Genomic DNA, 27,304 nt, shown 5'->3' with positions numbered 1-27,304 from the left:
TGAGCTGGACCGCAGAGTGAAGGCAAAAGGGCCAACAAGTGCTAAGCATCTCTGGGAACTCCTTCAAGATGGTTGGAAGACCATTTCCGGTGACTACCTCTTGAAGCTCATCAAGAGAATGCCAAGAGTGTGCAAAGCAGTCATCAAAGCAAAAGGTGGCTACTGTGAAGAACCTAGAATATAAGACATATTTTCAGTTGTTTCACACTTTTTTGTTAAGTATATAATTCCACATGTGGTAATTCATAGTTTTGATGCCTTCAGTGTGAATGTACAATTTTCATAGTCATGAAAATACAGAAAAATCTTTAAATGAGAAGGTGTGTCCAAACTTTTGGTCTGAACTGTACCTATAAAGAGAAAAATCAGAGAAAATGAAAATTGCATTGGTCTCTTCATTTTTGCCAGGGCTGTATATCTATCTATCTATGTATGTATGTGTGCATGTATTTCGGCCGCTCCGGCCGTCTGTTCCCCACCTCTAGATTTCGTCATCTCCCGCGTCGTCAGCAGTGTGCTGGTGTCAATCAGCTCCTGAAAGACTCCTCACTTTTATCGTTGCTATGAACCCTCCCCCCATAAAGACATAATTACAATCCGGTCCTGTTTTCTGTGCGGGGATGAATGGCGCGATCATCGGCAGATACCGGTTTAATCTATTTATTCAATAAATTAGGTTAAAAAAGAAAAGCAAAATACAATAATCCGATTTCTTATAACTGGTGCTGGGACCACATGTACATTATTCCGTCACCTCCAGAAGACCTCCAGATCCGTGTATTCCCTTCTCCCGCACGAGGTTTTCCGTCCTTCCCATCCGCTGGAGACGCCGATCGCGTGGGACCGGATGGTCGGGGGGCAGCGACATCGTACTGTTGATTTGTTCCCTTTTTCCGATGGAGACCGACTATGAAGGCACGGCCGGATGTTTTCTCTTGTGCCCTCGTCCGGGCGCGGTCCGGAATAGTATTTGCGGGGGGCCGGTTATGGACGTGTAAGGCGGGTGATTGTTGTTGTTTTTTGTGGACCGTATTAAAACATGTAAAAACCAGTTAGCTGTTGTATATTCTAGATCTGCGTGTGTAGAAAATCCCCCAAAACACTGAACCCTTAGGCAATGGTCAATTAGCTGCACCGAACTGATGAAAGTCTGTACACGGGGGAGAGGATCTGGTCTGGGATGGATCCCGTAGAACCACGTGAAACCTTTAGACTCCGGCCATTAAAGTCACTTTCCCATGACGGCACCTAAAGGTCGACCTTCATCTGTGGTGTTTCCCAGGAGCGAGACCCCACAAGTCCCTTCTGGCCATGTCCCCCCACCACACCGTCCCCAGAATTCCCGTTTGTTAGTTTCACAAGCAATCACATGGTCAGACACACAAGTTGAACAGAACAACTTTCCGGAGCCGGATACGAGCACCTCGGTCTGGTGGCATGTCCTTTTTTTTTTGGGGGATATATATTTTTTTTCGAGGGGGTATTCATATCCGCTCCTGTGAATATTCGGTCACACTGCCCCGTTCTCCTGCCGTGGCTTGTGGACGGCGGATTGGGAAGCACTAAGCGATGGAGCCAAAGTGCAGAGAAATCCGGAGAGGAGGGTGAGTCCCAGCCCGCCCCAGGCACAGAACATCGACCAGCCATACCCGTGGCTGATGTCTTCTGGTAAACCGTACACGGAGCGTGGATACCGGGACAGCTCAAAATTGATGCCGGCTACGCAGGTGCAGAGGGAGATGATACAGCACGTTCCTAAAAAGAAAGGATCAATAGATCATTGCAAAATCAGAGCGTGGTGATGAAAGAAATCTGTCAAATATGGAGGACATTGCTCCAAATGCTGTGAATGCTCCATAAAGGAGCGGACACAGAACAATGCACGTCCAATAGCTCCTTACAATGCACAAGTGCACCAGCTTTGGAGGTGCTAGTGGCCCCTTTATCCCTGTGACCCCTCTGCTGTTGCTCCCCAATACCTCACTCTATGATGTGACCTTTCCCCACTGCTGTCCCATTCCTGGTGGCACACAATGGATCCTACCATCAGGCTTCTGGTGGCCAATCGGCCCTCACCGTACATTTCCCACGTGCCGGGGCATAACTATATAGGTGCAGGGGTTGCGATCACACCCGGGCCCAGGAGGTCCCTTTGGCCCATATGAAAAGACCATTACTATTAAAGACTTAAGAATAACTCGGGGGCCCAATGGAGCTTCTGCATTGGAGTCCCCGAGCTTAAAGTTCCGCCATTGCCCATGTGCAGGAGGACGGCTCTACAGTGCCCTGTCTGAATAGTGATGGCTGCCACCACTCCACTTACTGTCTATGGGACGGCTGGAGATTGCTGAACGCTGCACTCAATCTCCCAGTAATGAATGGTGCGGTTCCGGCCGCCGCTCCACCAAGCAGCGCAGTGCAGGGTCCCAATGGTCAGCTTCCTGTACCATCAATATCTGTCTGCAGATCCCATCAACATGCACTAACGATGGGGGCTGCAAATACTTTCCGCACGTGGGGTTGGATTCCAGTGATCACGGGCGCCCAGGTTTCACTTCTTTGTCCTGAGTTAATGGAGAAGTTGTCAGGATCCTCATCGATCATCATTAGGGCAGACAGCAGCTCTGAAAGCCTCTCGGGCTGCGGAGGACCCCGAGTGTCAACGCATTACACAGTCTATTGGTTTTAATGAGAAAGTGTAATGCTTCATTTGCCCTGTGGGGGCACTGCAGGAAACGGAACACGGTTGCAAGGTTCTGCCGCAAATTACAGTGGATCCCTGGGATCTCAGGAAAGGAACAACTTATGATCCTATTGCTGAAAGGCTTCTAATAACAGATCCTCTGAAGCAGAGACCTTATGGGTTTTCTCCAGTATTGAGGGCAGAACTATGACCCGTATCTGTATCTTACTGGCACTGTATTAGTCTCAGGTAAAAGGACATCCACCTCCTTTCTCGTGAAAGCCTCAGGCCGCAGCTCCCCTGAATCTCCCCTATGCTCTACACTGCAGCTACACTCAGATTGACAGATATGCATACAAGTTAAAGCCAAAGAGTCAATGGCCGACGACCTGAATCTCATGGATGAAGAATGATGATGAACTATAATCATCCATATCATTTTTTTTTCTCTTAGATTAGTCATAAAGGGTTAATCTCTGAATAACGGCAGAGGTTCAGCCGCTTCCTGCGGGCGTATAACAGTGTGAATGACGACTGACCCACGATGTGCAGATATCAGCCCCCCGGAGGCTTGGAGCCGGACTCAGAGGACCTTCGGGGGCAATTATCTTTACATAAACCATACATTTTTGTCTAAAAACCTTGGATGTCGTGAAACATTTTGCACCGTTCGCCTTCTATCACCTGTCCTATGCCTTCTCTGGCTGGCTGCAGAATGAGTTAGCTGAGGATCCATCAGTGAGCTCTTTCTGACTCTTATCTTCCTTCTTCCAAGCTCCTCTCGGCTCATTCATGACCACGTACAAGTTTTGCTGCACTTTGTGGTTCTCTCCCTCCTCACGCGTCAGAAGCTCCGCAGGGATTTCTACAAGCGCCATTGGAGTCAGTGTGACCATATATCATTCTCAGATTGGTGGCTGGGGGATTCGCTGTGTGCTCTGCTCTGGATTTTAGGAAATCTTACTTACTAGCCGCAGCAGATTTACAGAATGTGCACGTCTGCGGCGGCCTGGCAGTGATGCGTACCGCATCGTTATTTGCACTGTGCGAGGTTCGCAGCAGAAATGCACCGTGTGCACACGCCCTTAGGCCCTGTTCACATCGCGCTGCAGCAATCCATATGGCCGCCACTCCAGCTCCTACAGATGCAGTCCCCTCACTTTATTTTACCCCTGATCGTCATGCGTTTAGGACGGGACGTGCATCTCCATCTATAATAAATCAGCCTGCACCCGCGAGACAAGGTCGTCTGTGAGGGTCCCATAAGACCTCTTAGAAATGGATCTAGGGCCGCCCCTCCCGCGTCCTCAGCTGGCGTAGCCGTCATCAATCTCCAGTCTCTCCGCGCGGAGACAAGTCAATAGCCGATAATTAGCTCAATCCACGACCCGAAAGGGGAGAGAAAAGTCGTCTCACCTCCCATGAGGAACAGCAGGCCGGCCACGTACTGCATCAGGTCGTGCTCCTTACAGCAGCCCAGCACGCCGATCAGCCACCCGAACAAGATGATGGAGACCGCCATCCCGACAAAGCCGGCCGTCATCCGCCGCAGATCTGGGGAGGGAAGCATAACAGATCAGATCTCAGGCACCGGACAATAAGACTGCAGAAAAAGTGGAGAAAGGGCCGGCAGCTGTCAGTCACAGCTGAGACTACTGGAAACAGTCAGCAGGCGTGCCCACAGCCCCGGCGTCAATCAGCTTCCAGGAATGCAGCAAGAAGTTAGATTTTTCTGTATTAGATAAGGGAAAAGTGCAAATGATGTCGGCACAGCAGAGAGTGAAGAAGCAGGGGATGCTGGGAGATTACAGCTCAGAAGTCTGTGAATGCAGTTTTAGGAGCGTCCCTGTGAGACCACCATAAAGCTGGACATACACTTTTAGACAGCAGTCAGCAATATGCTGGGTTCCTCCTGACCCCCTCCGCCATGCACACTCACTTTGCCGAGCATTCATGGGTTCTCTCTGGGGGCAAAGGAAGGTGATCCGGGAAGGTCTGACCCCCACCTGTCCATGGAACCGTAGAGTCCATTCACTTCTATGGTGGCGCCTGTGAGACCACTGCTTCCACAGCAGTGGTCACACATTACCCATCCATTCACACAGGACTCGCTTCTTGGGATCGGTGGGACCCCACTGATCATACACTGACCACCCATGCCTTTATAAGAACAGGATATGCATGCTGATATGGAGAGGGGGGGGGGGGGTGAAGGACTGTAACAGGCCGAACATCTCCCACGGCGCCCCCTCTGGCCTCCCAGGGTTCCTGCACTTACGCAGAGCGTGCCACTCGTCCTGGCGGATGGTCTTGGTGACGTTGATTGGCAGGTTGGTCGGCAGCGAGGAGGAGGTGTAATGATACCGGACGGGAGCGCAGCGCTGAACGATTCCTGCAAGAGAAGGAAGACGACAACGTGAGAAGAAGCCAAATTCAGGGCACACGGCCCCTGATGGGGGAGCGGGGGGCTGGGATATTTCAGACAATCAGGGCTGCTTCTGCATCTGCTTCGATCCTCTGGTTCCCCTTGAGGAGTATGGCGGCTTACTAGCAATGCTCCATGGGAAAAACATGCAAATTAGTTTTCACCTGGAAAAATAGCCCTCGCTGGTGCCACCTAGTGGTGGGAGGTAAGTTACTGCTCAGATACAAAACTAACATACAGGTAATTTCTACCAATAGGTGGCACCAGCGAGGGCTTTTCTTGCTAATTTGCATGTTTTTCCCATGGAGCATTGCCAATAAGACTATAAATAATTTGTCTCCTTAAAAGGGGTTTAGATCTTGAAGTCTTATCTTCAGGACGGGTCACACACATCAGATGTGACACCGGGGGTCTCCAGCAATCAGCAGCTCCGGCGGTGGCCGGATGTGCACAGGGTACAGGGAAGGGACACCCAGGGGCGGACCCCAGGGGCGGACATTGGAGTGGACCCCAGGGGCGGACATTGGGGTGGACCGGAATTTAGAGGGGTGCGCTGTGATGACAGAGTTACTCCACACCTTTACCTGGTTGGCCCCATCCCACTTGCCATTTAAAGGGACTGTGATTCTCGCCAACATATCGCCATCTACGAGATCCGACCTATTATAGGTGTACTGTCCCTTTAAATGCTGGATCCGTCCCCCTCATCCATCGTCCCCCAATGTCTGGCATAGTTCCCCCCATTAGACGCTGTCTGGACCGCGGCGGGTCTGGGCCTGTCGTTTGCCCGCGTTCACATGAATGACTGATGCCACCTAATTAATCCACTGATCTATAGGAAATACTTCCCCGAAGTCTCCGCTTGTAAAATGCTGACATCATCCTGTAACCGCGGGGTTAATATTTAATGAGTCCACGGAAAGAAAGACAATAACACGGCGTTATGTCCTGGACGCGTCCAGCGCTCGTCAGCCAAGGGTGTGCAGTCTTAAAGGGGAAGCGCACTGCAAAAACGCACACGGCGGAAGGGATCAAACGTTTGCAGTTTGTGCCCCAGAAAATTAAACATCCAGGAGCGGCGCGGGCGGCAGCCACAACGAGCGCCAGCTGCATGGCACATCATGGGTCATGCCCTCCTAGGCCAGACCCTCCTTACCGAGTCCGGTCACTTATAATAAAAGCTGCAAAAGGGAAAAAAGCTGCAAAGTAGAACTTGTAGCAAATGTCGCTGCTTATTGGTGTCAGTTTCCGTCTGCAGAGGGAACGATAAGTCCCCAGAGTTACTTGTACTGAATCCTCCCCCAGAACTCTTCATTGTGTTCCTCTGTGGTTCTGCCTGGAAATACACAGACAGTTGGCAAGTATTAGATGGGGGCGTGTCCCTGCTCAATCACTGTCCAATCAGAGGCGCCAATGTCAGACCAAGGAGGGACAGAGCACTAACTTGTAACGCCTAGTTGGCAAAGTATTCATATTATTTCCAGTAGGAACAACAGAGGAACAGCTAAAGCACCGTTATAAGAAAAACATGCTCCAGATTTATTCATGGGAAATACTAGTATTTAGTAAAGCGGACGCAGCAGGAGAGCGGACGCGGCACGGCGGGGGAGAGCGGACGCGGCACGGCGGGGGGAGAGCGGACGCGGCACGGCGGGAGACAGCGGACGCGGCACGGCGGGAGACAGCGGACGCGGCACGGCGGGAGACAGCGGACGCGGCACGGCGGGAGACAGCGGACGCGGCACGGCGGGAGACAGCGGACGCGGCACGGCGGGAGACAGCGGACGCGGCACGGCGGGAGACAGCGGACGCGGCACGGCGGGAGACAGCGGACGCGGCACGGCGGGAGACAGCGGACGCGGCACGGCGGGAGACAGCGGACGCGGCACGGCGGGAGACAGCGGACGCGGCACGGCGGGAGACAGCGGACGCGGCGAGAGAGCTAGGGTCCCCCTTATCTTATCGGCAGCTCGTATACAGCTCAGGATGTGGAGGATGAGCAGGAACGACCAGCACATGTGAGCGCAGAAACGGTCAGCATTATAAATGCAGCTCCGGAGACGGCCGCACTCTAATGCACCAAGTACAAGTCATCACATACGTAGATCCATAGCGTCCTGTAGTAAAGTGGTGGATAAAGCGTCAGGAAGGCCGAGGCCGGAGTATAAAGGGCACAAACTCCCCGGGGACTTGGTTTTTTATATTAAATATATATATTTTTTGCAAATAAAAAAAATTGCAATTGAGTTTCAGTGAAAATATTGCACATTTGCCTCCTATCGCCTCTGTGCTGCTCTGGGTACTGTTATCTGCAGAAGGAGTTAACTGAAAATGTGTTAGTGAGCTCCTCTGACAGGAGAGTTTATGACTTATTTTCTCTCTGCTGATTTTTTTGACTACATAAAAGTTCAGTTCAGCTGCTGTGTGGTCATAAATCAGCAGCGAGGATGAGAGCAATAATACATTCTCACCTCCAAATGAGCTCACTGACAGATGCTCAGTTAACTCTTTCTGCAGCCAGCAGTACACAGAGCAGCATGGAGGTGATAGGGGGCAAAGAGTGAAAAACAAAACTTCAGCGAACGGGTCCGGACACCATAGTGCTGCCGGCAGGTACGAGGCGGCCGATACCTCCGTCTACCCGCAGATTTGTGGGGCTCAAGGGTTAGACAGACCAGGGCCGTCCAGCAGTAGCAGCTTTCTGGTTTGGACTAGTGGTCACGTACATTGGCTGGGTGGTCTCATGAGCCCAGGCATAAATCTACGTATATGGCCAGCCGTGCACGACCCCCATCCTCCGCAGCCCCTCGCCTCTTTAGTGACAGCATATGGCGAAACAGGTGGGATTCACCAGAAAAGCAGCGACGTGCCCCCGAATGCCCGGGTCACCGTCATCTGTGCGATACATTATCCCCCCTCCGGCCCGACATACAGGAGCGGACATCGACCCCTCTCCCATATCTACTGTCCTGCACACAAAGGGTTATTCAATGTTTGTTGGGGTCTCAAAGGTCGGACCCCCAACTAATCAAACTCAGAAAACCAAATCCAAGGACAGACCCCGATAACAGAGGAGTGAGGGCAAATGGATAAAGTGGACGAGCCCCATAGCAAAAACATTTGGGGCTCGGCTGACGTTGGAGCATTGACTTCTATGGCCTCACATGGCGGCATTACACGGTCGAGTCCATGAACACAACATTGCTGCATGTCCGGACCCTGTAGAGTCACCATTTAGGAGGGTGGCAATATGCCATGTTATGTAATACCAACTTTCTACAAGTGCCATTGTGGGCCCATAGAAGGCTCCGGGGCCCCACAGTGCGCCATACATCCCAGTGCACGGCCCTAAACCCAGCCCATAATGAACGCTCACGTGGCCCCAGCCCAGTAGTGACTGAGCGCAGCCATTTATCTGGACCTTCTGCATTACAATCCACCACAGACATAATGAAATGGCTGATAACAGAGGACAATAAACGGTACAGCAGGTTTCTGTAAGCAGCAAATGCTGAAACGTATTCTCCGCGTATAAGAATGAATCCGTTTCTATCCTGGATCAGACGCCCCGGTGCAGAATGTGGCGGCGAGGGGAGACGAGAGGCGGCGAGGGGAGACGAGAGGCAACGAGGGGAGACGAGAGGCAACGAGGGGAGACGAGAGGCGGCGAGGGGAGACGAGAGGCAACGAGGGGAGACGAGAGGCAACGAGGGGAGACGAGAGGCAACGAGGGGAGACGAGAGGCAACGAGGGGAGACGAGAGGCAACGAGGGGAGACGAGAGGCAACGAGGGGAGACGAGAGGCGGCGAGGGGAGACGAGAGGCGGCGAGGGGAGACGAGAGGCGGCGAGGGGAGACGAGAGGCGGCGAGGGGAGACGAGAGGCGGCGAGGGGAGACGAGAGGCGGCGAGGGGAGACGAGAGGCGACGAGGGGAGACGAGAGGCGGCGAGGGGAGACGAGAGGCAACGAGGGGAGACGAGAGGCAACGAGGGGAGACGAGAGGCGGCGAGGGGAGACGAGAGGCGGCGAGGGGAGACGAGAGGCGGCGAGGGGAGACGAGAGGCGGCGAGGGGAGACGAGAGGCGGCGAGGGGAGACGAGAGGCGGCGAGGGGAGACGAGAGGCGGCGAGGGGAGACGAGAGGCGGCGAGGGGAGACGAGAGGCGGCGAGGGGAGACGAGAGGCAACGAGGGGAGACGAGAGGCGGCGAGGGGAGACGAGAGGCGGCGAGGGGAGACGAGAGGCGGCGAGGGGAGACGAGAGGCAACGAGGGGAGACGAGAGGCAACGAGGGGAGACGAGAGGCAACGAGGGGAGACGAGAGGCAACGAGGGGAGACGAGAGGCAACGAGGGGAGACGAGAGGCAACGAGGGGAGACGAGAGGCAACGAGGGGAGACGAGAGGCAACGAGGGGAGACGAGAGGCAACGAGAGGCTGGCAGCCGCACACACCATCGTCATCCGGCATCCAGGGTAAGGGGATAGCGGTTAGTGGATTAGGGGGGATTAAAGGCTCTGCGCAGGGAGGAGATCTGTGCGGGAGACAGTTCATGGCTGCGCCGTACACAATCAGGAATTTAAACGATTAATTAATACATCTCCATTATTGGAAACTAACAGGGGTTAAATCGTGATGGTGCACATGAGGACTGCACCCTTCATAGCGCATGGGAGAAATGTGCCCCAAATCTACAGCATTTCACCCCCAAAATCTTCAGCCAGTTTTTTGCAGCTTCAGATTTTGCTGCAGAGACTATGTAAAAGCGCCACCTTCCCAGCAACCGTCCCTCACTGCCAGGAGGCGCTGCCATCCCCACCAGGAGGGCCCTGCCATCCCAGCCAGGAAGGCCCTGCCACCCCCGCCAGGAGGGCCCTGCCACCCCCGTCAGGAAGGCCCTGCCATCCCCACCAGGAAGGCCCTGCCATCCCCACCAGGAAGGCCCTGCCATCCCTGATCTCAAGAGGAAACTTCTGCTGGCTTCAGAGTTGCCGACTTGACTTTTTACTTTTTCTGGACGCCTCATCACACCAGGACAATTGGGGTAATGGTGGTTGGGGTTGATGTCAGCTGTGGATTGCCAAAAATCACATCTGCCATCAACCCCTGGGGTTATCAATGGAGAGGGGTCTATCAGACACCCCCATTACTAACCCCATAAGAAAAAGTTTTTACTTTTTCTTATGGGGTTAGTAATGGGGGTGTCTGATAGACCCCTCTCCATTAATACACAAAAAATCTTTTATTTGAATAAACACTCCGACACTTTCCTGGTTCACCAATTTATTAAAAAAAATAAAAATAAAAAAAAAAAATCACCATGCAGGTTTGACATAGTCCACAAATGGAAACCTGAAAAATATGAAGAGAGAGATATAAAGACAAACCACTTTCCCTCGTTCACCAATTTATTAGAAAACAAAAAGTTCCCACGCAGGTTCGACGTAGTCCTTGGCGGTCCCACGACGATCCTGGAATCCAACGTTCAAAGGCTATGGAGCCTCGTTCAGTGAATGAAGCAGCCGCTCCGGCTCCTGCTGCGCTCCATGGGACCCAGCGACTCTGGACAGTGGTGACGTCAGTAACTACACCGCTCATCAGTCGCTGAGTCTCACAAAGGGCAAAGTATTTTTTCTTTGTGTGTGTTTTTATTACCGGGTTAGTAATGGGGGTTGTCTGACAGACCCCTCTCCATTACTAACCCCAGGACTTGATGCCACCGGTGATTTTTGACAATTAACAGCTGACATCAACCCCAAGCCCCATTACCCCAATTGCCACATCTCATGTGATGCTCCACTTCTGGGGCGGCGGAGGGCTGGTATTTTTAGGCTGGGAAGGACCCAATAACCAGGGACCTTCCCAGTTTGATAATATGGCACCTGTCTGCTTTACCTTTGCTGGTTACCAAAAATAGGGAGAACTCCTTGTCATGTGTTTAATTTATTTATTAGGTTAAACAAAGCATAAAAAGCTCAACACTGAACTCCACACGAAAGGCAATAAAGGGTGAAAGTTTATAACATGTAGGGGGGGGGGGTGAAATAATATGTCTGCAGGATATCTATCTAATATCTATTATGTATCTAATATCTTTCTATCATCTATCTCTCTGTATATAACATTGCTTTATTAATTGTAATCTCGCTTTAAAATTACATAGAGAATTACAGTATGTAAAAGATTACGTTAAAAACAGATTACACACGCCCGACGCGCGTCCAATTTTTTATCCGCAGATGTGAGCGAGGCCTCAGAGGGAGAATATTCTGCAGAAGCTTCTTACATTCTCTTATGGACCGGTCATTAAGTGCTTTACTTTTACAGACCGTCCTGGAATTTCCCGGCAGCGATGTCACAACTGCTGGGAGCGGAGATACAAGAGGCTGTTTGATGGACTGTCAGGGTCACCAGGAGAACTACACCAGTCCGCCAGCGTTCGGTGCCATCTTCGATACCCGAGTGCGATATATAGGGTCTGTCCGCCCTCCTGACTTGTCTGATACTCGTCCCTCCCACCCAAAAAAATCTGCTAAATCTCTTTTCTTTTTCAGAACTCTGCTGTGTCGGTCCTCTGTTATTCCTCCTGTAAATGTATAAATTAATAGATAAGCCGGTGTTCCCATTCCTCCTCGAGAAGACATCTCCAAATAAGGCTGATGGTGTCAGATGGTGAAGGGATACATCCTAATCACCTTGGTCCAGCTGTTAATTTATTCAGACATTTCCAGGAAGAACTAATGAGGAACGATACAATGCAGAGTTCTAAGAGACAAATTGTTACTTCACAGGGAATATAGCAATTACTGCAGTCAGGAGGGCAGAGCCCCCAGATCCAACCACAGCCGAGGTGGGCACGTAATTGTGCTGACAGCAGGGGGTCCCGGAGGTCGGACCCCTACAGATTAAACATTCCTGCTCTATTTTATGGACCAGTAATATTTAGGCCCCAGAGGGGGGAGCGCTGATAATAGTGTCCTCATAGGTCCATTGCCTCCCGATACACAGTACCCGTCAGGTGAGGCAGCGGGTTATAGGGGGCGCAGGGATAAGGGGGGCAGGTGGGATTGGGAACAATCGCACTGATATCTGCACGACAAACAGATCGGAAATCAACCACTTCACATATAAAAACCTTCTCTTTCCATGTTGCCATTTCTTTTTGCAGTTTCTGACTTCTAGGCTTTTCTTGCATTTTTACAAGTATTTTGTGGCCTTTTTTTTCCTACAGAAAATGCATGAAATAAAAACCAGACCATATATGAAGTCAGAAAACACACAAAAAAGTCACAAAAACAAAAACACATTGCACGGCCGGTCATGTCACCTATTTGTTTTCGGCCAACGGTGATTTTCTGCTGGAAAAAAAGGCAACAAAAATGACAAAAATCAGCACTGAATTCAGGGCTTTTTTTTTTTTGTTATGTAAAATCCCCAATATTTTACAATCCCATGAAAGTGGATGAGTTGTAGCTCAGGGCCCTTGTACAGGAGCAATAATCAGGGGGCGTCCACACAGCCGGATGAGCACCGGCCTCCTCCATCGGCGCGACGACTTTTCCGCTGCTTCGGCCGCACATCGGTGCAGTTTGGAGGCAGAAATGCTGCAGATTTCAGCTTAGAAATGAATGGACCCTGGGGACGGCCGTCCTCCCAGGACCTCAGGGTGGATATTCACTCTTCATTCTTCGGAGAGCAGCAGTGCCCGGGCGTCTGATGCCGCTTATCTCCTTATTGTGCAGCTCAATGGTCCATTTAGCGCCTCCGGTACCAGTCTGCATCATCCGGTCTCCATGTAACAGGAGCGTCCCCCTAATGATGAGTGCAGCAGTGGAGTGGGCTGCATCTGCTCCACCTCCCCTCCCCCACCGCTATAGACATCACTGCAGACCCCCAGGAGCCCCCTCTTGCCATGGCTCATTTGCCTCAGTCTTGTGGGGGTTTATAACCACTCTATCCCTCCTGAGCAATGACCTAGTGGTGGGCTAATATACAGCAGCCAGTCTGAACAAAGCCAACTGCAGTGTAAAGCATGGTGGAGGATCAAACCAGTAATCGGAGCCTGTGATGAGACAGGACTAGGATTTCTGACACATCAAAGGAAAGTAAATATATGGGGCACTGTGATAAAGTCATGTCTGGAGGACCCAGTATGTCCATACATTACATAGAGGGTCCATTGATTTGGATGTAAATGGTGCAATACCTTGTGACACCAGCGGGAGCGCTGCAGGGAAAATGCTGGAGGGTTCACCCACTGATCTATAGGGGTCCCAGCAGCTGTATACATAGTGAATAACTCCTAATCAATGAGGTTTACACATCTGACACCCCTTCAAGTGACAACCAATATGGCTGCTGTCACCCCCCCCCCCGTCCTAGTAATATGGCGATACATCCCTCTGCTGATCTAATCTTAACCTTGTGAACTATATTCCAGCAGCCCACGGGCTCCTCGTCCCCTCCGGCACCGAAAGAGTCAATCCCGCATTTCACACCTCGAGTCGTCTCAGCCATTAGATTTTGCGCGCAGCCCCCCTGCTAAGCAATGTGACTTCTCAGCACCGCACACAATTTTCCACAGAAATAAATATAGCACGTGTGTGTGAATCACATTATTAGCATGAAGGAAGTGGCGTCGCTGCGCTGTGCGGGGCGCGAGGGGTTAATCAGCTCCGGAGAAATGGCGTGTGATGGATACGAGGGGCTCGATTATGGGCCGCACATCCGTCACCCCTCACCGGTGCCAGCGGCTCTGAGCTCAGGTTCACATTCAGCACCATGGACAGCGGCGGCAGCACCCGGCCCCGGCAGTCGCTGCAGGCCGCACGTGTGTGTACAGGGCCGTGCAAAAGTGTTAGGCGGGGGGGAATGCTGCAGTCAGAAGCTTCCAGGAACAGAAGGGTTAATGCATTGTTATCAATTATCCCAATACAAAGTAACTGAACAGAAATGTGAATCTCATCAGTATCCGGTGGCCGCCCCCGTCATCTGTATCCGGTGGCAGCCCGTCGCCCTCCGTCATCAGTATCCGGTGGCAGCCCGTCGCCCCCCGTCATCTGTATCCGGTGGCAGCCCGTCGCCCCCGTCATCAGTATCCGGTGGCAGCCCGTCGCCCCCGCCATCAGTATCCGGTGGCAGCCCGTCGTCCCCGTCATCAGTATCCGGTGGCCGCCCGTCGTCCCCGTCAACAGTATCCGGTGGCCGCCCGTCGTCCCCGTCAACAGTATCCGGTGGCCGCCCGTCGCCCCCGTCATCAGTATCCGGTGGCCGCCCGTCGCCCCCGTCATCAGTATCCGGTGGCCGCCCGTCGCCCCCGTCATCAGTATCTGGAAACCGCCCATCTGTATCTGGTGATGTGAGCGACGGGCAGCCACCGGATACTGATGACGGGGGCGACGGGCGGCCACCGGATGCTGATGACTGGGGGCGACGGGCGGCCACCGGATGCTGATGACTGGGGGCGACGGGCGGCCACCGGATACTGATGACGGGGGCGACGGGCGGCCACCGGATGCTGATGACTGGGGGCGACGGGCGGCCACCGGATGCTGATGACTGGGGGCGACGGGCGGCCACCGGATGCTGATGACTGGGGGCGACGGGCGGCCACCGGATGCTGATGACTGGGGGCGACGGGCGGCCACCGGATGCTGATTGGATTTACATTTCTCTTTTCTTCATTCTCTATAGTTTATTACTTGATAGAAATTAACCATTAACCCTTCTATGGCTGAAGCTTCTGCTGCATTATTTCTCACCTGCCTAAGACTTTTGCACAGTGCTGCAATGTTCCCCAACTGCTGCCAAACTACAAACCCCAGCATGCACCACCAGCACTGAGCCGACAAATCCATAACCCCTCACCAGTCCTCAGGTCTCTGCGCACTTCACATTCAGCACCATGGACAGCGGCGGGCAGCACCTCCGTCTGTTACTATGAGCAGCGCATTATTTGTGTAATATATATATATATATACACACACACACACACACACACACACACACACACACACACACACACAGTACAGACCAAAAGTTTGGACACACCTTCTCATTTAAATATTTTTCTGTATTTTCTTGACTATGAAAATTGTACATTCACACTGAAGGCATCAAAACTATGAATTAACACATGTGGAATTATATACTTAACAAAAAAGTCTGAAACAACTGAAAATATGTCTTATATTCTAGGTTCTTCACAGTAGCCACCTTTTGCTTTGATGACTGCTTTGCACACTCTTGGCATTCTCTTGATGAGCTTCAAGAGGTAGTCACCGGAAATGGTTTTCACTTCACAGGTGTGCCCTGTCAGGTTTAATAAGTGGGATTTCTTGCTTTATAAATGGGGTTGGGGCCATCAGTTGTGTTGTGCAGAAGTCTGGTGGATACACAGCTGATAGTCCTACTAAATAGACTGTTAGAATTTGTATTATGGCAAGAAAAAAGCAGCTAAGTAAAGAAAAACGAGTGGCCATCATTACTTTAAGAAATGAAAGTCAGTCAGTGCGAAAAATTGGGCAAACTTTGAAAGTGTCCCCAAGTGCAGTTGTAAAAACCATCAAGCGCTACAAAGAAACTGGCTCACATGAGGACCGCCCCAGGAAAGGAAGACCAAGAGTCACCTCTGCTTCTGAGGATAAGTTTATCCGAGTCACCAGCCTCAGAAATCGCAGGTTAACAGCAGCTCAGATTAGAGACCAGGTCAATGCCACACAGAGTTCTAGCAGCAGACACATCTCTACAACAACTGTTAAGAGGAGACTTTGTGCAGCAGGCCTTCATGGTAAAATAGCTGCTAGGAAACCACTGCTAAGGACAGGCAACAAGCAGAAGAGACTTGTTTGGGCTAAAGAACACAAGGAATGGACATTAGACCAGTGGAAATCTGTGCTTTGGTCTGATGAGTCCAAATTTGAGATCTTTGGTTCCAACCACCGTGTCTTTGTGCGACGCAGAAAAGGTGAACGGATGGACTCTACATGCCTGGCTCCCACCGTGAAGCATGGAGGAGGAGGTGTGATGGTGTGGGGGGGCTTTGCTGGTGACACTGTTGGGGATTTATTCAAAATTGAAGGCATACTGAACCAGCATGGCTACCACAGCATCTTGCAGCGGCATGCTATTCCATCCGGTTTGCGTTTAGTTGGACCATCATTTATTTTTCAACAGGACAATGACCCCAAACACCTCCAGGCTGTGTAAGGGCTATTAGACCAAGAAGGAGAGTGATGGGGGGCTACGCCAGATGACCTGGCCTCCACAGTCACCAGACCTGAACCCAATCGAGATGGTTTGGGGTGAGCTGGACCGCAGAGTGAAGGCAAAAGGGCCAACAAGTGCTAAGCATCTCTGGGAACTCCTTCAAGATTGTTGGAAGACCATTTCCGGTGACTACCTCTTGAAGCTCATCAAGAGAATGCCAAGAGTGTGCAAAGCAGTCATCAAAGCAAAAGGTGGCTACTGTGAAGAACCTAGAATATAAGACATATTTTCAGTGGTTTCACACCTTTTTGTTAAGTATATAATTCCACATGTGGTAATTCATAGTTTTGATGCCTTCAGTGTGAATGTACAATTTTCATAGTCATGAAAATACAGAAAAATCTTTAAATGAGAAGGTGTGTCCAAACTTTTGGTCTGTACTGTATATATATATATATATCTATATCACACACAGCCACAGTCTGCCATCATTACTCTGGAAATCGAGGTTCTGCAGCAGCTGTAGAACAGAAATATACTATACACATTTATACAGCGCAAGGCTGTCAGAGCATGCTGGGAGTTGTAGTTTTACCACAAACCAGACATACAGTATATATTCTGACTTAAACTTTTAACTCTTTGTGCGGCATTATATTTTTTATTTACTTATTTTATTCACTTTATACAGCGCCATCATATTCCGCAGCGCTTTACAGACATCGCTGTCCCTATTGGGGCTCACAATCTACATTCCCAATCAGTCTTTGGTGTGTGAGAGGAAACCCACGAAATATGGGGAGAACATACAGACTCCTGGCAGATGTTGTCCTTGGTGGTATTTGAACCCAGGCCCCCAGCGCTGCAAAGCAACAGTGCTAACCACTGAGCCACCGTGCTGTACTAATATATATATATATATATATATATTATATGTATATATATTATATGTATGTATAATAGTGCTAACCACTGAGCCACCATGTTGCACTATATATAGTACAGTGCTAACCACTGAGCCACCGTGCTGCCCTATATATAGTACAGTGCTAACCACTGAGCCACCATGCTGCCCTATATATAGTACAGTGCTAACCACTGAGCCACCGTGCTGCCCTATATATAGTACAGTGCTAACTACTGAGCCACCGTGCTGCCCTATATATAGGACAGTGCTAACCACTGAGCCACCGTGCTGCCCTATATATAGGACAGTGCTAACCACTGAGCCACCGTGCTTCCCTATATATAGTACAGTGCTAACCACTGAGCCACCGTGCTGCCCTATATATAGTACAGTGCTAACCACTGAGCCACCGTGCTGCCCTTTATATAGTACAGAGCTAACCACTGAGCCACCGTGCTGCCCTTTATATAGTACAGAGCTAACCACTGAGCCACCGTGCTGCCCTATATATAGTACAGTGCTAACCACTGAGCCACGTGATGCCCTATACATAGTACAGTGCTAACCACTGAGCCACCGTGCTGCCCTATATATAGTACAGTGCTAACCACTGAGCCACCATGCTGCCCATATTGAGGTATAATCTACGGGTGCAGTTAGTATAAAGTGCCGCTCTGTGGGCAGAGATGGGTACTGGGTGCGGCCATCTCCAGTCGAACACCTAGAGCAGTGTTTCCCAAACCCCATCCTCACGGCCCCCCACAGGTCATGTTTTCAGGACCTCCTTAGTATTGCACAGGTGAGAGAATTCCTGATAATACTTCAATCACCTGTGTAATACTAAGGAGATTCTGAAAACATGACCTGTGGGGGGCCGCGAGGATGGGGTTTGGGAAACACTGACCTAGAGCAAGACGAGCCACATGTGCATGGAGGATGTAACGGCGGAGTCCCAGGGGTCCACAGTACGGCAGTGAGGGTCCCATAGATCACTATGGCAGCCCTATTACAGCTCCATCCTACTTGGCTCTAGTCTGCAGCCACGCAGCGCTGCTGTGCAGGAGCTTCACCTACAGAACAGAGTTATTATAAAGTGTAGTATCTCTAAGATAATGCAGCACACTTTGGTGATAAGTTTTAGCCTACAGATTTCTGGAGGCCCCCTTTATCCTTTATCCTGATATTTCTGGAGGCCCCCTTTATTCTGATATTTCTGGAGGTCCCCTTTATCCTTTATCCTGATATTTCTGGAGGTCCCCTTTATCCTGACATTTCTGGAGGCCCCCTTTATCCTTTATCCTGATATTTCTGGAGGCCCCCTTTATCCTGATATTTCTGGAGGTCCCCTTTATCCTTTATCCTGATATTTCTGGAGGCCCCCTTTATTCTGATATTTCTGGAGGTCCCCTTTATCCTTTATCCTGATATTTCTGGAGGTCCCCTTTATCCTGACATTTCTGGAGGCCCCCTTTATCCTTTATCCTGATATTTCTGGAGGCCCCCTTTATCCTGATATTTCTGGAGGTCCCCTTTATCCTTTATCCTGATATTTCTGGAGGTCCCCTTTATCCTGATATTTCTTGAGGTCCCCTTTATCCTTTATCCTGAGATTTCTGGAGGTCCCCTTTATCCTGATATTTCTGGAGGTCCCCTTTATCCTTTATCCTGATATTTCTGGAGGTCCCCTTTATCCTGATATTTCTTGAGGTCCCCTTTATCCTTTATCTTGATATTTCTGGAGGTCCCCTTTACATCACATCCCACCAATATTACTCACAATCTGGCAGAAAAAGTGACAAAATTTGCCGCAATCAGAGATTGTAGGATTCAGACTCGGGGCGACTGAGGTCACGTGATGGCCCCCCCGGAAAATTCATACACTTTGTGATGTTACAACCAAACCGCAGTCACGGTACATTGTGGCGGTCTATAGCGGCCAGGGAGCGCGACCCCCAAAACGCAAAGAGGGGTGTTATCAATCATTAGCTGCAGCGTTGCCATTCAGCCAGAGCCTCATGGCCTACACTCCAGGCTTCCTGCCAGCACTTTGCTCACTGATCCCGAGCGCTGCGGTGCAATCACCGATCCCGAGTGCTGTGCGCGCTGCAATCAACGATCCCGAGCGCTGCGGTGCAATCACCGATCCCGCGCGCTGCGGTGCAATCAACGATCCCGAGCGCTGCGGTGCAATCACCGATCCCGCGCGCTGCAGTGCAATCACCGATCCCGCGCGCTGCAGTGCAAGCCGCTGTGTGATCAGTGATATTGGTGGGTGAGACCTCCTCAGCGTGATCGCTGGCCGCACCGTTTTCTCATTGATATTTGGAGGGTCTTACAATATCCAGGATGCGGGTGATAGATCGGGTGTATATTTGTAATACATACAGTGCTTTGAAGAAGTCTTGATACCCTGTGGACTTTTCCACATTTTTTCACATTACACCCACAAATGTAGATGTGCAATATTGGGATTTTCTGTGATACAAAGTAACAAGTAAAGGAAATGATACGAGGTAACCAAGTACACTACAAATATAAATAGGACAATTGTGGGTTCATTAGTCTTCAGCCCCCTGAGTCAGTACTTTGTAAGACCACCTTTCTCTGCTGCAGTCTTTTGGGGTCTGTCTCTCCCACCTTTCTCTGCTGCAGTCTTTTGGGGTCTGTCTCTCCCACCTTTCTCTGCTGCAGTCTTTTGGGGTCTGTCTCTCCCACCTTTCTCTGCTGCAGTCTTTTGGGGTCTGTCTCTCCCACCTTTCTCTGCTGCAGTCTTTTGGGGTCTGTCTCTCCCACCTTTCTCTGCTGCAGTCTTTTGGGGTCTGTCTCTCCCACCTTTCTCTGCTGCAGTCTTTTGGGGTCTGTCTCTCCCACCTTTCTCTGCTGCAGTCTTTTGGGGTCTGTCTCTCCCACCTTTCTCTGCTGCAGTCTTTTGGGGTCTGTCTCTCCCACCTTTCTCTGCTGCAGTCTTTTGGGGTCTGTCTCTCCCACCTTTCTCTGCTGCAGTCTTTTGGGGTCTGTCTCTCCCACCTTTCTCTGCTGCAGTCTTTTGGGGTCTGTCTCTCCCACCTTTCTCTGCTGCAGTCTTTTGGGGTCTGTCTCTCCCACCTTTCTCTGCTGCAGTCTTTTGGGGTATGTCTCTCCCACCTTTCTCTGCTGCAGTCTTTTGGGGTATGTCTCTCCACCTTTCTCTGCTGCAGTCTTTTGGGGTCTGTCTCTCCCACCTTTCTCTGCTGCAGTCTTTTGGGGTCTGTCTCTCCCACCTTTCTCTGCTGCAGTCTTTTGGGGTCTGTCTCTCCCACCTTTCTCTGCTGCAGTCTTTTGGGGTCTGTCTCTCCCACCTTTCTCTGCTGCAGTCTTTTGGGGTCTGTCTCTCCCACCTTTCCCTGCTGCAGTCTTTTGGGGTCTGTCTCTCCCACCTTTCTCTGCTGCAGTCTTTTGGGGGCTGTCTCTCCCACCTTTCGCTGCAGTCTTTTGGGGGCTGTCTCTCCCACCTTTCCCTGCTGCAGTCTTTTGGGGTCTGTCTCTCCCACCTTTCCCTGCTGCAGTCTTTTGGGGTCTGTCTCTCCCACCTTTCCCTGCTGCAGTCTTTTGGGGTCTGTCTCTCCCACCTTTCCCTGCTGCAGTCTTTTGGGGTCTGTCTCTCCCACCTTTCTCTGCTGCAGTCTTTTGGGGGCTGTCTCTCCCACCTTTCGCTGCAGTCTTTTGGGGGCTGTCTCTACAGCTTTGCACATCTAGAGGTGACATTTTGCCCCTTCTTTGCACACTCGCTCTCGCTCAGTGATTGGACGGAGACATCTGTGATCAGTAATTTTCATGTCTTGTCACAGATTCTCTGGGATTTGGGTCTGGACTGTGACTGCGCCGTTCACACACAGGAATATGTTCTGATCTAAATCCTCCATTGTAGCTCTGGCAGGATGTTGAGGGTCGTTGTCCTTCTGGAAGGTGAACCTACGCCCCGGTCTCAAGTCTCCTGCAGCCTCTAACAGGTTTTCCTCCAGGACTGCCCGGTATTTAGCTCCATCCATCTTCCCATCACCTCTGACCTGCTTCCCTGCCGCTGCTGGAGAAAAGCCTCCCCACAGCAGGATGCTACCACTATGTGTGACGGTGGGGATGGTGTTTTCAGGGTGATGTGCAGTGTTAGTTTTCCACCACACATAGCATTTTACATTTAGGCCAAAAAGATTTCCTTTGGTCTCATCTGAGCAGAGCCCCTTCTTCCACATGCTCGCTGTGTCCTTAACATGGGAATTTTTATGGCTGTCACAAATGTCTTTCTACTTGCCACCCTTCCATAAAGGCCAGATATGTAGAGAATACGACTAATTGTCCCGTGGACAGACCGCCCCGAGTGACCATGGGCCTCTTGGCAGGTTCTCTCATTAGTGCTCTCCTTGCTTGGGATGTCATGGGTGGATGGTCATGTCTTGGTAGGTTTGCAGTTGTGCCATTCTCCTTCCATTTTTGGATGATGGATTGCACAGTGCTCTGTGAGATGTTCAGAGCTTGTTTTTTTTTTTTAAATAACCTAACCCTGCTTTACTCTTCTCCATAACTTTATCACTGACCTGTCTGGTGGGCTCCTTGGTTTTCAGCTTTATCCCTGACCTGTCTGGTGGGCTCCTTGGTTTTCAGATTTATCCATGACCTGTCTGGTGAGCTCCTTTGTTTTCAGCTTTATCCCTGACCTGTCTGGTGAGCTCCTTGGTTTTCAGCTTTATCGCTGACCTGTCTGGTGATCTCCTTGGTTTTCAGCTTTATCCCTGACCTGTCTGGTGGGCTCCTTGGTTTTCAGCTTTATCCCTGACCTGTCTGGTGGGCTCCTTGGTTTTCAGCTTTATCCCTGACCTGTCTTGGTGGGCTCCTTGGTTTTCAGCTTTATCCCTGACCTGTCTGGTGAGCTCCTTGGTTTTCAGCTTTATCCCTGACCTGTCTGGTGATCTCCTTGGTTTTCAGCTTTATCCCTGACCTGTCTGGTGATCTCCTTGGTTTTCAGCTTTATCCCTGACCTGTCTGGTGATCTCCTTGGTTTTCAGCTTTATCCCTGACCTGTCTGGTGGGTTCCTTGGTTTTCAGCTTTATCCCTGACCTGTCTGGTGGGCTCCTTGGTTTTCAGCTTTATCCCTGACCTGTCTTGGTGGGCTCCTTGGTTTTCAGCTTTATCCCTGACCTGTCTTGGTGGGCTCCTTGGTTTTCAGCTTTATCCCTGACCTGTCTTGGTGGGCTCCTTGGTTTTCAACTTTATCCCTGACCTTTCTGGTGAGCTCCTTGGTTTTCATGATTCCGTTTGATCCCTAATGTTCTCCCACAAACCTCTGAGGCCTTCACAGAACAGTTGTAGTTATACTGAGAAGAAATCACACCCCGGTGGACGCAATGTACTAATGATGTGACTTCTGGGGGTGATTGGCCACTCAGGATTTTATGTGGGGTCTTCAGACTCCGGGGGCTGCATACAAACGCACGGCACAATTATCAGATTTATATTTTTACAACAATTAGAAAACCCTGTATAATTTCCTTTACAAGTCACAAATACTTGTTACTTAGTGTTGGTGTCTCATAAAATCCCAATAAAATACATGTAAATTTGTGGGTGTAACATGAAACAATGTGGAAAAGTTCACAGGGTGTGAAGACTTTCAAGGCACTGTATGTCAATCTACTCTCCTGTACTTGGGGAACTTATACTCCCAGCATGCCATGACAGTCAGTGTACCATCAGGCTGTGCTGGGTATTGTAGTTCTACCATCATTATACTGGCTGTCCCGACGTCGCCCCTGGTGGCCCCCGGCTACGATCTATAATCTCCAGCATCTTATTACGAGGCTGTAGGGTATAAAGTCGTCCATCCGTCTCCCTGCCCATTAAATCCTCATTTATGGCCCTCTACAGTCAACGCCTCCCCCTGTACACAGACACAGCAGACCCCCTTCGTAGACATTGATATTACGAGCAGAGGGGCCGTGCATTTATATTAGCGCCCACGCAGGAGGTCGGAGATGAGACACCGGGAAAGTCACTGGTCCTAAAGGTGTATTATTACCTGGATCTCTGGGGGCTGCCCGGCACCAAATGGGATGTAGACGTGGAGGTGGGCTCTGAACATGGGGGGTCCGGGTACTTCAGCTCTGAATAAGGGGTCAGTGGGATTCAGTAAACTCCAGGTAACAGCCGGGGGGGGGTCACTGTGGATTGTGGAGCTCTTGGCAAAGTGAGGGGTCCTGGCGGCCTGGATAATATAAAAGGACCCCGACCACATGGACCCCCAGCCTTGACATACAGCACATAAAGGGGTCCCACAGTGCACTCACCACAGGGGTCTTAGTCAATAAAAGGGCCCCAATATGGTCATTAAAGGGGTTACTCCAATCAGAGGGGCCCCTTCATACGGTGAATAAAGGGTCCTATCATCTGGATATCAGAGGGGTCCCGACACCGGGAGACATCTGGACCCTCTGATCCCGCCACCAGGGGCGACATCTGGACCCTCTGATCCCGGCACCAGGGGCGACATCTGGACCCTCTGACCCCGGCACTTTGGTGCAGCACAAACACCACTAACTTCAATGACATGACGACCACATGTTCCGGGGGCTCCGCACTGGCAGGGTCCCCTCAGCACACCAGGACCCCTTGGTTCACAGCACTAGGTGAGGGTCCTATCCCAGGACCCCTTTGCTCAGGTCATAAGTGTAGGAGGGGCCACCCATCATCCTCTGACCCTGCATGGATGACTGCGATCATCAGGTGAAATGGGGAGTGTGGGGGGGATAGATTACAAGAAGCCCCCGACTATTGTCATGTAGACCCCGGTAATGATAGAGAGGGGTCCTCCGATATATGACGCTTCCAGTAATGAACACACCTTGTAATAATAGAGGGGGTCCCGGTAATTGAGGGGTTTCTGTAATGACAGAAGGGGTCCCTATAATTACTACAGGGGGGTGGGGGATCTCAATAATAACACAGGGGGGTCTAGATATTTGATGCTCCAATAATAATAGAGGGGGGTCCCAGTGATGACACTGGGGTGGCGCCATTAAGAATAGAGGGGGTTTCCGGAAATTGACGCTACCGGTAATGACAGAAGGGGGGTCCCGGTGACTGACGCTCCCGGTAATAATACAAGGGGGTCCCGGTGATAATACAGGGGGGTCCCAGCGACTGATGCTCCCAGTAATAATACAAGGGGGTCCCGGTGATAATACAGGGGGGTCCCAGCGACTGATGCTCCCAGTAATAATACAGGAGGTCCCGGTGATAATACAGGGGGGTCCCAGTGACTGATGCTCCCGGTCATAATACAGGGGGGGTCCCAGCGACTGATGCTCCCGGTCATAATACAGGGGGTCCTGGTGATAATACAGGGGGGTCCCAGCGACAGATGCTCCCGGTGATAATACAGGGAGGTCCCAGCGACTGATGCTCCCGGTCATAATACAGGGGGTCCTGGTGATAATACAGGGGGGTCCCAGCGACTGATGCTCCCGGTCATAATACAGGGAGGTCCCAGCGACTGATGCTCCCGGTCATAATACAGGGGGTCCTGGTGATAATACAGGGGGGTCCCAGCGACTGATGCTCCCGGTCATAATACAGGGAGGACCCAGCGACTGATGCTCCCGGTCATAATACAGGGGGGTCCCGGTGATAATACAGGGGGGTCCCGGCAACTGATGCTCCCGATCATAATACAGGGGGGTCCCAGCGACTGATGCTCCCGGTCATAATACAGGGGGTCCCAGTGATAATACAGGGGGGTCCCAGCGACTGATGCTCCCGATCATAATACAGGGGGGTCCCAGCGACTGATTCTCCCGATCATAATACAGGGGGGTCCCAGCGACTGATGCTCCCGGTCATAATACAGGGGGGTCCCAGCGACTGATGCTCCCGGTCATAATACAGGGGGGTCCCAGCGACTGATGCTCCCGGTCATAATACAGGGGGGTCCCAGCGACTGATGCTCCCGGTCATAATACAGGGGGTCCCAGCGACTGATGCTCCCGGTCATAATACAGGGGGGTCCCGGCGACTGATGCTCCCGGTCATAATACAGGGAGGACCCAGCGACTGATGCTCCCGGTCATAATACAGGGGGGTCCCAGTGATAATACAGGGGGGTCCCAGCGACTGATGCTCCCGGTCATAATACAGGGGGGTCCCAGCGACTGATGCTCCCGGTCATAATACAGGGGGGTCCCAGCGACTGATGCTCCCGGTCATAATACAGGGGGGTCCCAGCGACTGATGCTCCCGGTCATAATACAGGGGGGTCCCAGCGACTGATGCTCCCGGTCATAATACAGGGGGGTCCCAGCGACTGATGCTCCCGGTCATAATACAGGGGGGTCCCAGCGACTGATGCTCCCGGTCATAATACAGGGGGGTCCCAGCGACTGATGCTCCCGGTCATAATACAGGGGGGTCCCAGCGACTGATGCTCCCGGTCATAATACAGGGGGTCCCAGTGATAATACAAGGGGGTCACAGCGACTGATGCTCCCGATCATAATACAGGGGGGTCCCAGCGACTGATGCTCCCGGTCATAATACAGGGGGGTCCCAGCGACTGATGCTCCCGGTCATAATACAGGGGGGTCCCAGCGACTGATGCTCCCGGTCATAATACAGGGGGGTCCCAGCGACTGATGCTCCCGGTCATAATACAGGGGGGTCCCAGCGACTGATGCTCCCGGTCATAATACAGGGGGGTCCCAGCGACTGATGCTCCCGGTCATAATACAGGGGGGTCCCAGCGACTGATGCTCCCGGTCATAATACAGGGGGGTCCCAGCGACTGATGCTCCCGGTCATAATACAGGGGGGTCCCAGCGACTGATGCTCCCGGTCATAATACAGGGGGGTCCCAGCGACTGATGCTCCCGGTCATAATACAGGGGGGTCCCAGCGACTGATGCTCCCGGTCATAATACAGGGGGTCCCGGTAATGACGCTCCCTACCTTTCAGGATCAGCTCCTCCGTGTCCTTGTCGAACCCCTCCCGGTGACATTTCCTCCACAGCCCGGACACGGTGGAGTTGAAGCGGCGGGTGCAGTGCGAGTCCCCGGCCAGGTAGTGTCGGGGAGCGGCCACCTCCCGGCTGCTCGGCCCCGGCTCCCCCGCTCTGGAGATGACCCGCAGCCCCCTCTGCAGCAGCTCTCCCCGGCTCCGGGACTGTCCGCCTCCCCGCAGCGGCAGCTGCTGCCCGGGGGTGTACATGTAGCCCGGGTCGTTCCGCTTTCCCCCCGGTTTCCTGCAGCGGTCCCGGTGTCTCCGGGCGTCGGTCTCGTACCAGTGATCGGTGCACAGAGCCACGGCCAGAAGAGCCAGAGCGGCCAGGGCGAGACACAGCCCGGCACCGGCCAGCAGCCTCATAGCGACACCGGGGATCACACCCCGGGCACCGGCCCCAGCATCAGCCCCGCCACCGACACTGCTCCGAGAGTGGAGGGAGAGAGAGGAGGCCGGGGAGGAGCCAGCAGCCCCGAACACTGGATACCGCATACACCGAGCCGTGTACACCTGCAGCCCCGAACCCTGGATACCGCATACACCTAGCCGTGTACACCTGCAGCCCCGAACCCTGGATACCGCATACACCGAGCCGTGTACACCTGCAGCCCCGAACCCTGGATACCGCATACACCGAGCCGTGTACACCTGCAGCCCCGAACCCTGGATACCGCATACACCGAGCCGTGTACACCTGCAGCCCCGAACACTGGATACCGCATACACCGAGCCGTGTACACCTGCAGCCCCGAACACTGGATACCGCATACACCGAGCCGTGTACACCTGCAGCCCCGAACCCTGGATACCGCATACACCGAGCCATATACACCTGCAGCCCCGAACCCTGGATACCGCATACACCGAGCCGTGTACACCTGCAGCCCCGAACACTGGATACCGCATACACCGAGCCGTGTACACCTGCAGCCCCGAACCCTGGATACCGCATACACCGAGCCGTGTACACCTGCAGCCCCGAACCCTGGATACCGCATACACCGAGCCGTGTACACCTGCAGCCCCGAACCCTGGATACCGCATACACCGAGCCGTGTACA

The 27,304-nt window shown here is 52.0% G+C and overlaps 1 protein-coding gene across 1 annotated transcript; it reads right to left on the bottom strand.

The window, feature by feature from the left end:
* Positions 1-646: 646 nt before the first annotated feature.
* On the bottom strand, positions 647-26,722 carry LOC141174183 (transmembrane protein 178B-like). Its single transcript, XM_073658957.1, has 4 exons — positions 26,192-26,722; positions 4,962-5,075; positions 4,100-4,237; positions 647-1,755 (listed from the first exon to the last, which is right to left on the bottom strand). Exons 1-4 carry the CDS (start codon positions 26,604-26,606, stop codon positions 1,511-1,513), a joined length of 912 nt encoding a protein of 303 aa, XP_073515058.1. The 5' UTR covers positions 26,607-26,722; the 3' UTR covers positions 647-1,510.
* Positions 26,723-27,304: the final 582 nt, after the last annotated feature.

Source organism: Phyllobates terribilis, unplaced genomic scaffold (genome assembly GCF_046119375.1).
Source record: "Phyllobates terribilis strain yellow unplaced genomic scaffold, ASM4611937v1 Scaffold_13__5_contigs__length_258822181, whole genome shotgun sequence".
Lineage (NCBI taxonomy): Eukaryota > Metazoa > Chordata > Amphibia > Anura > Dendrobatidae > Phyllobates > Phyllobates terribilis.
The sequence above is the reverse complement of the archived record's forward strand: the minus strand, read 5'-3'. Positions and strand labels throughout refer to the sequence as shown.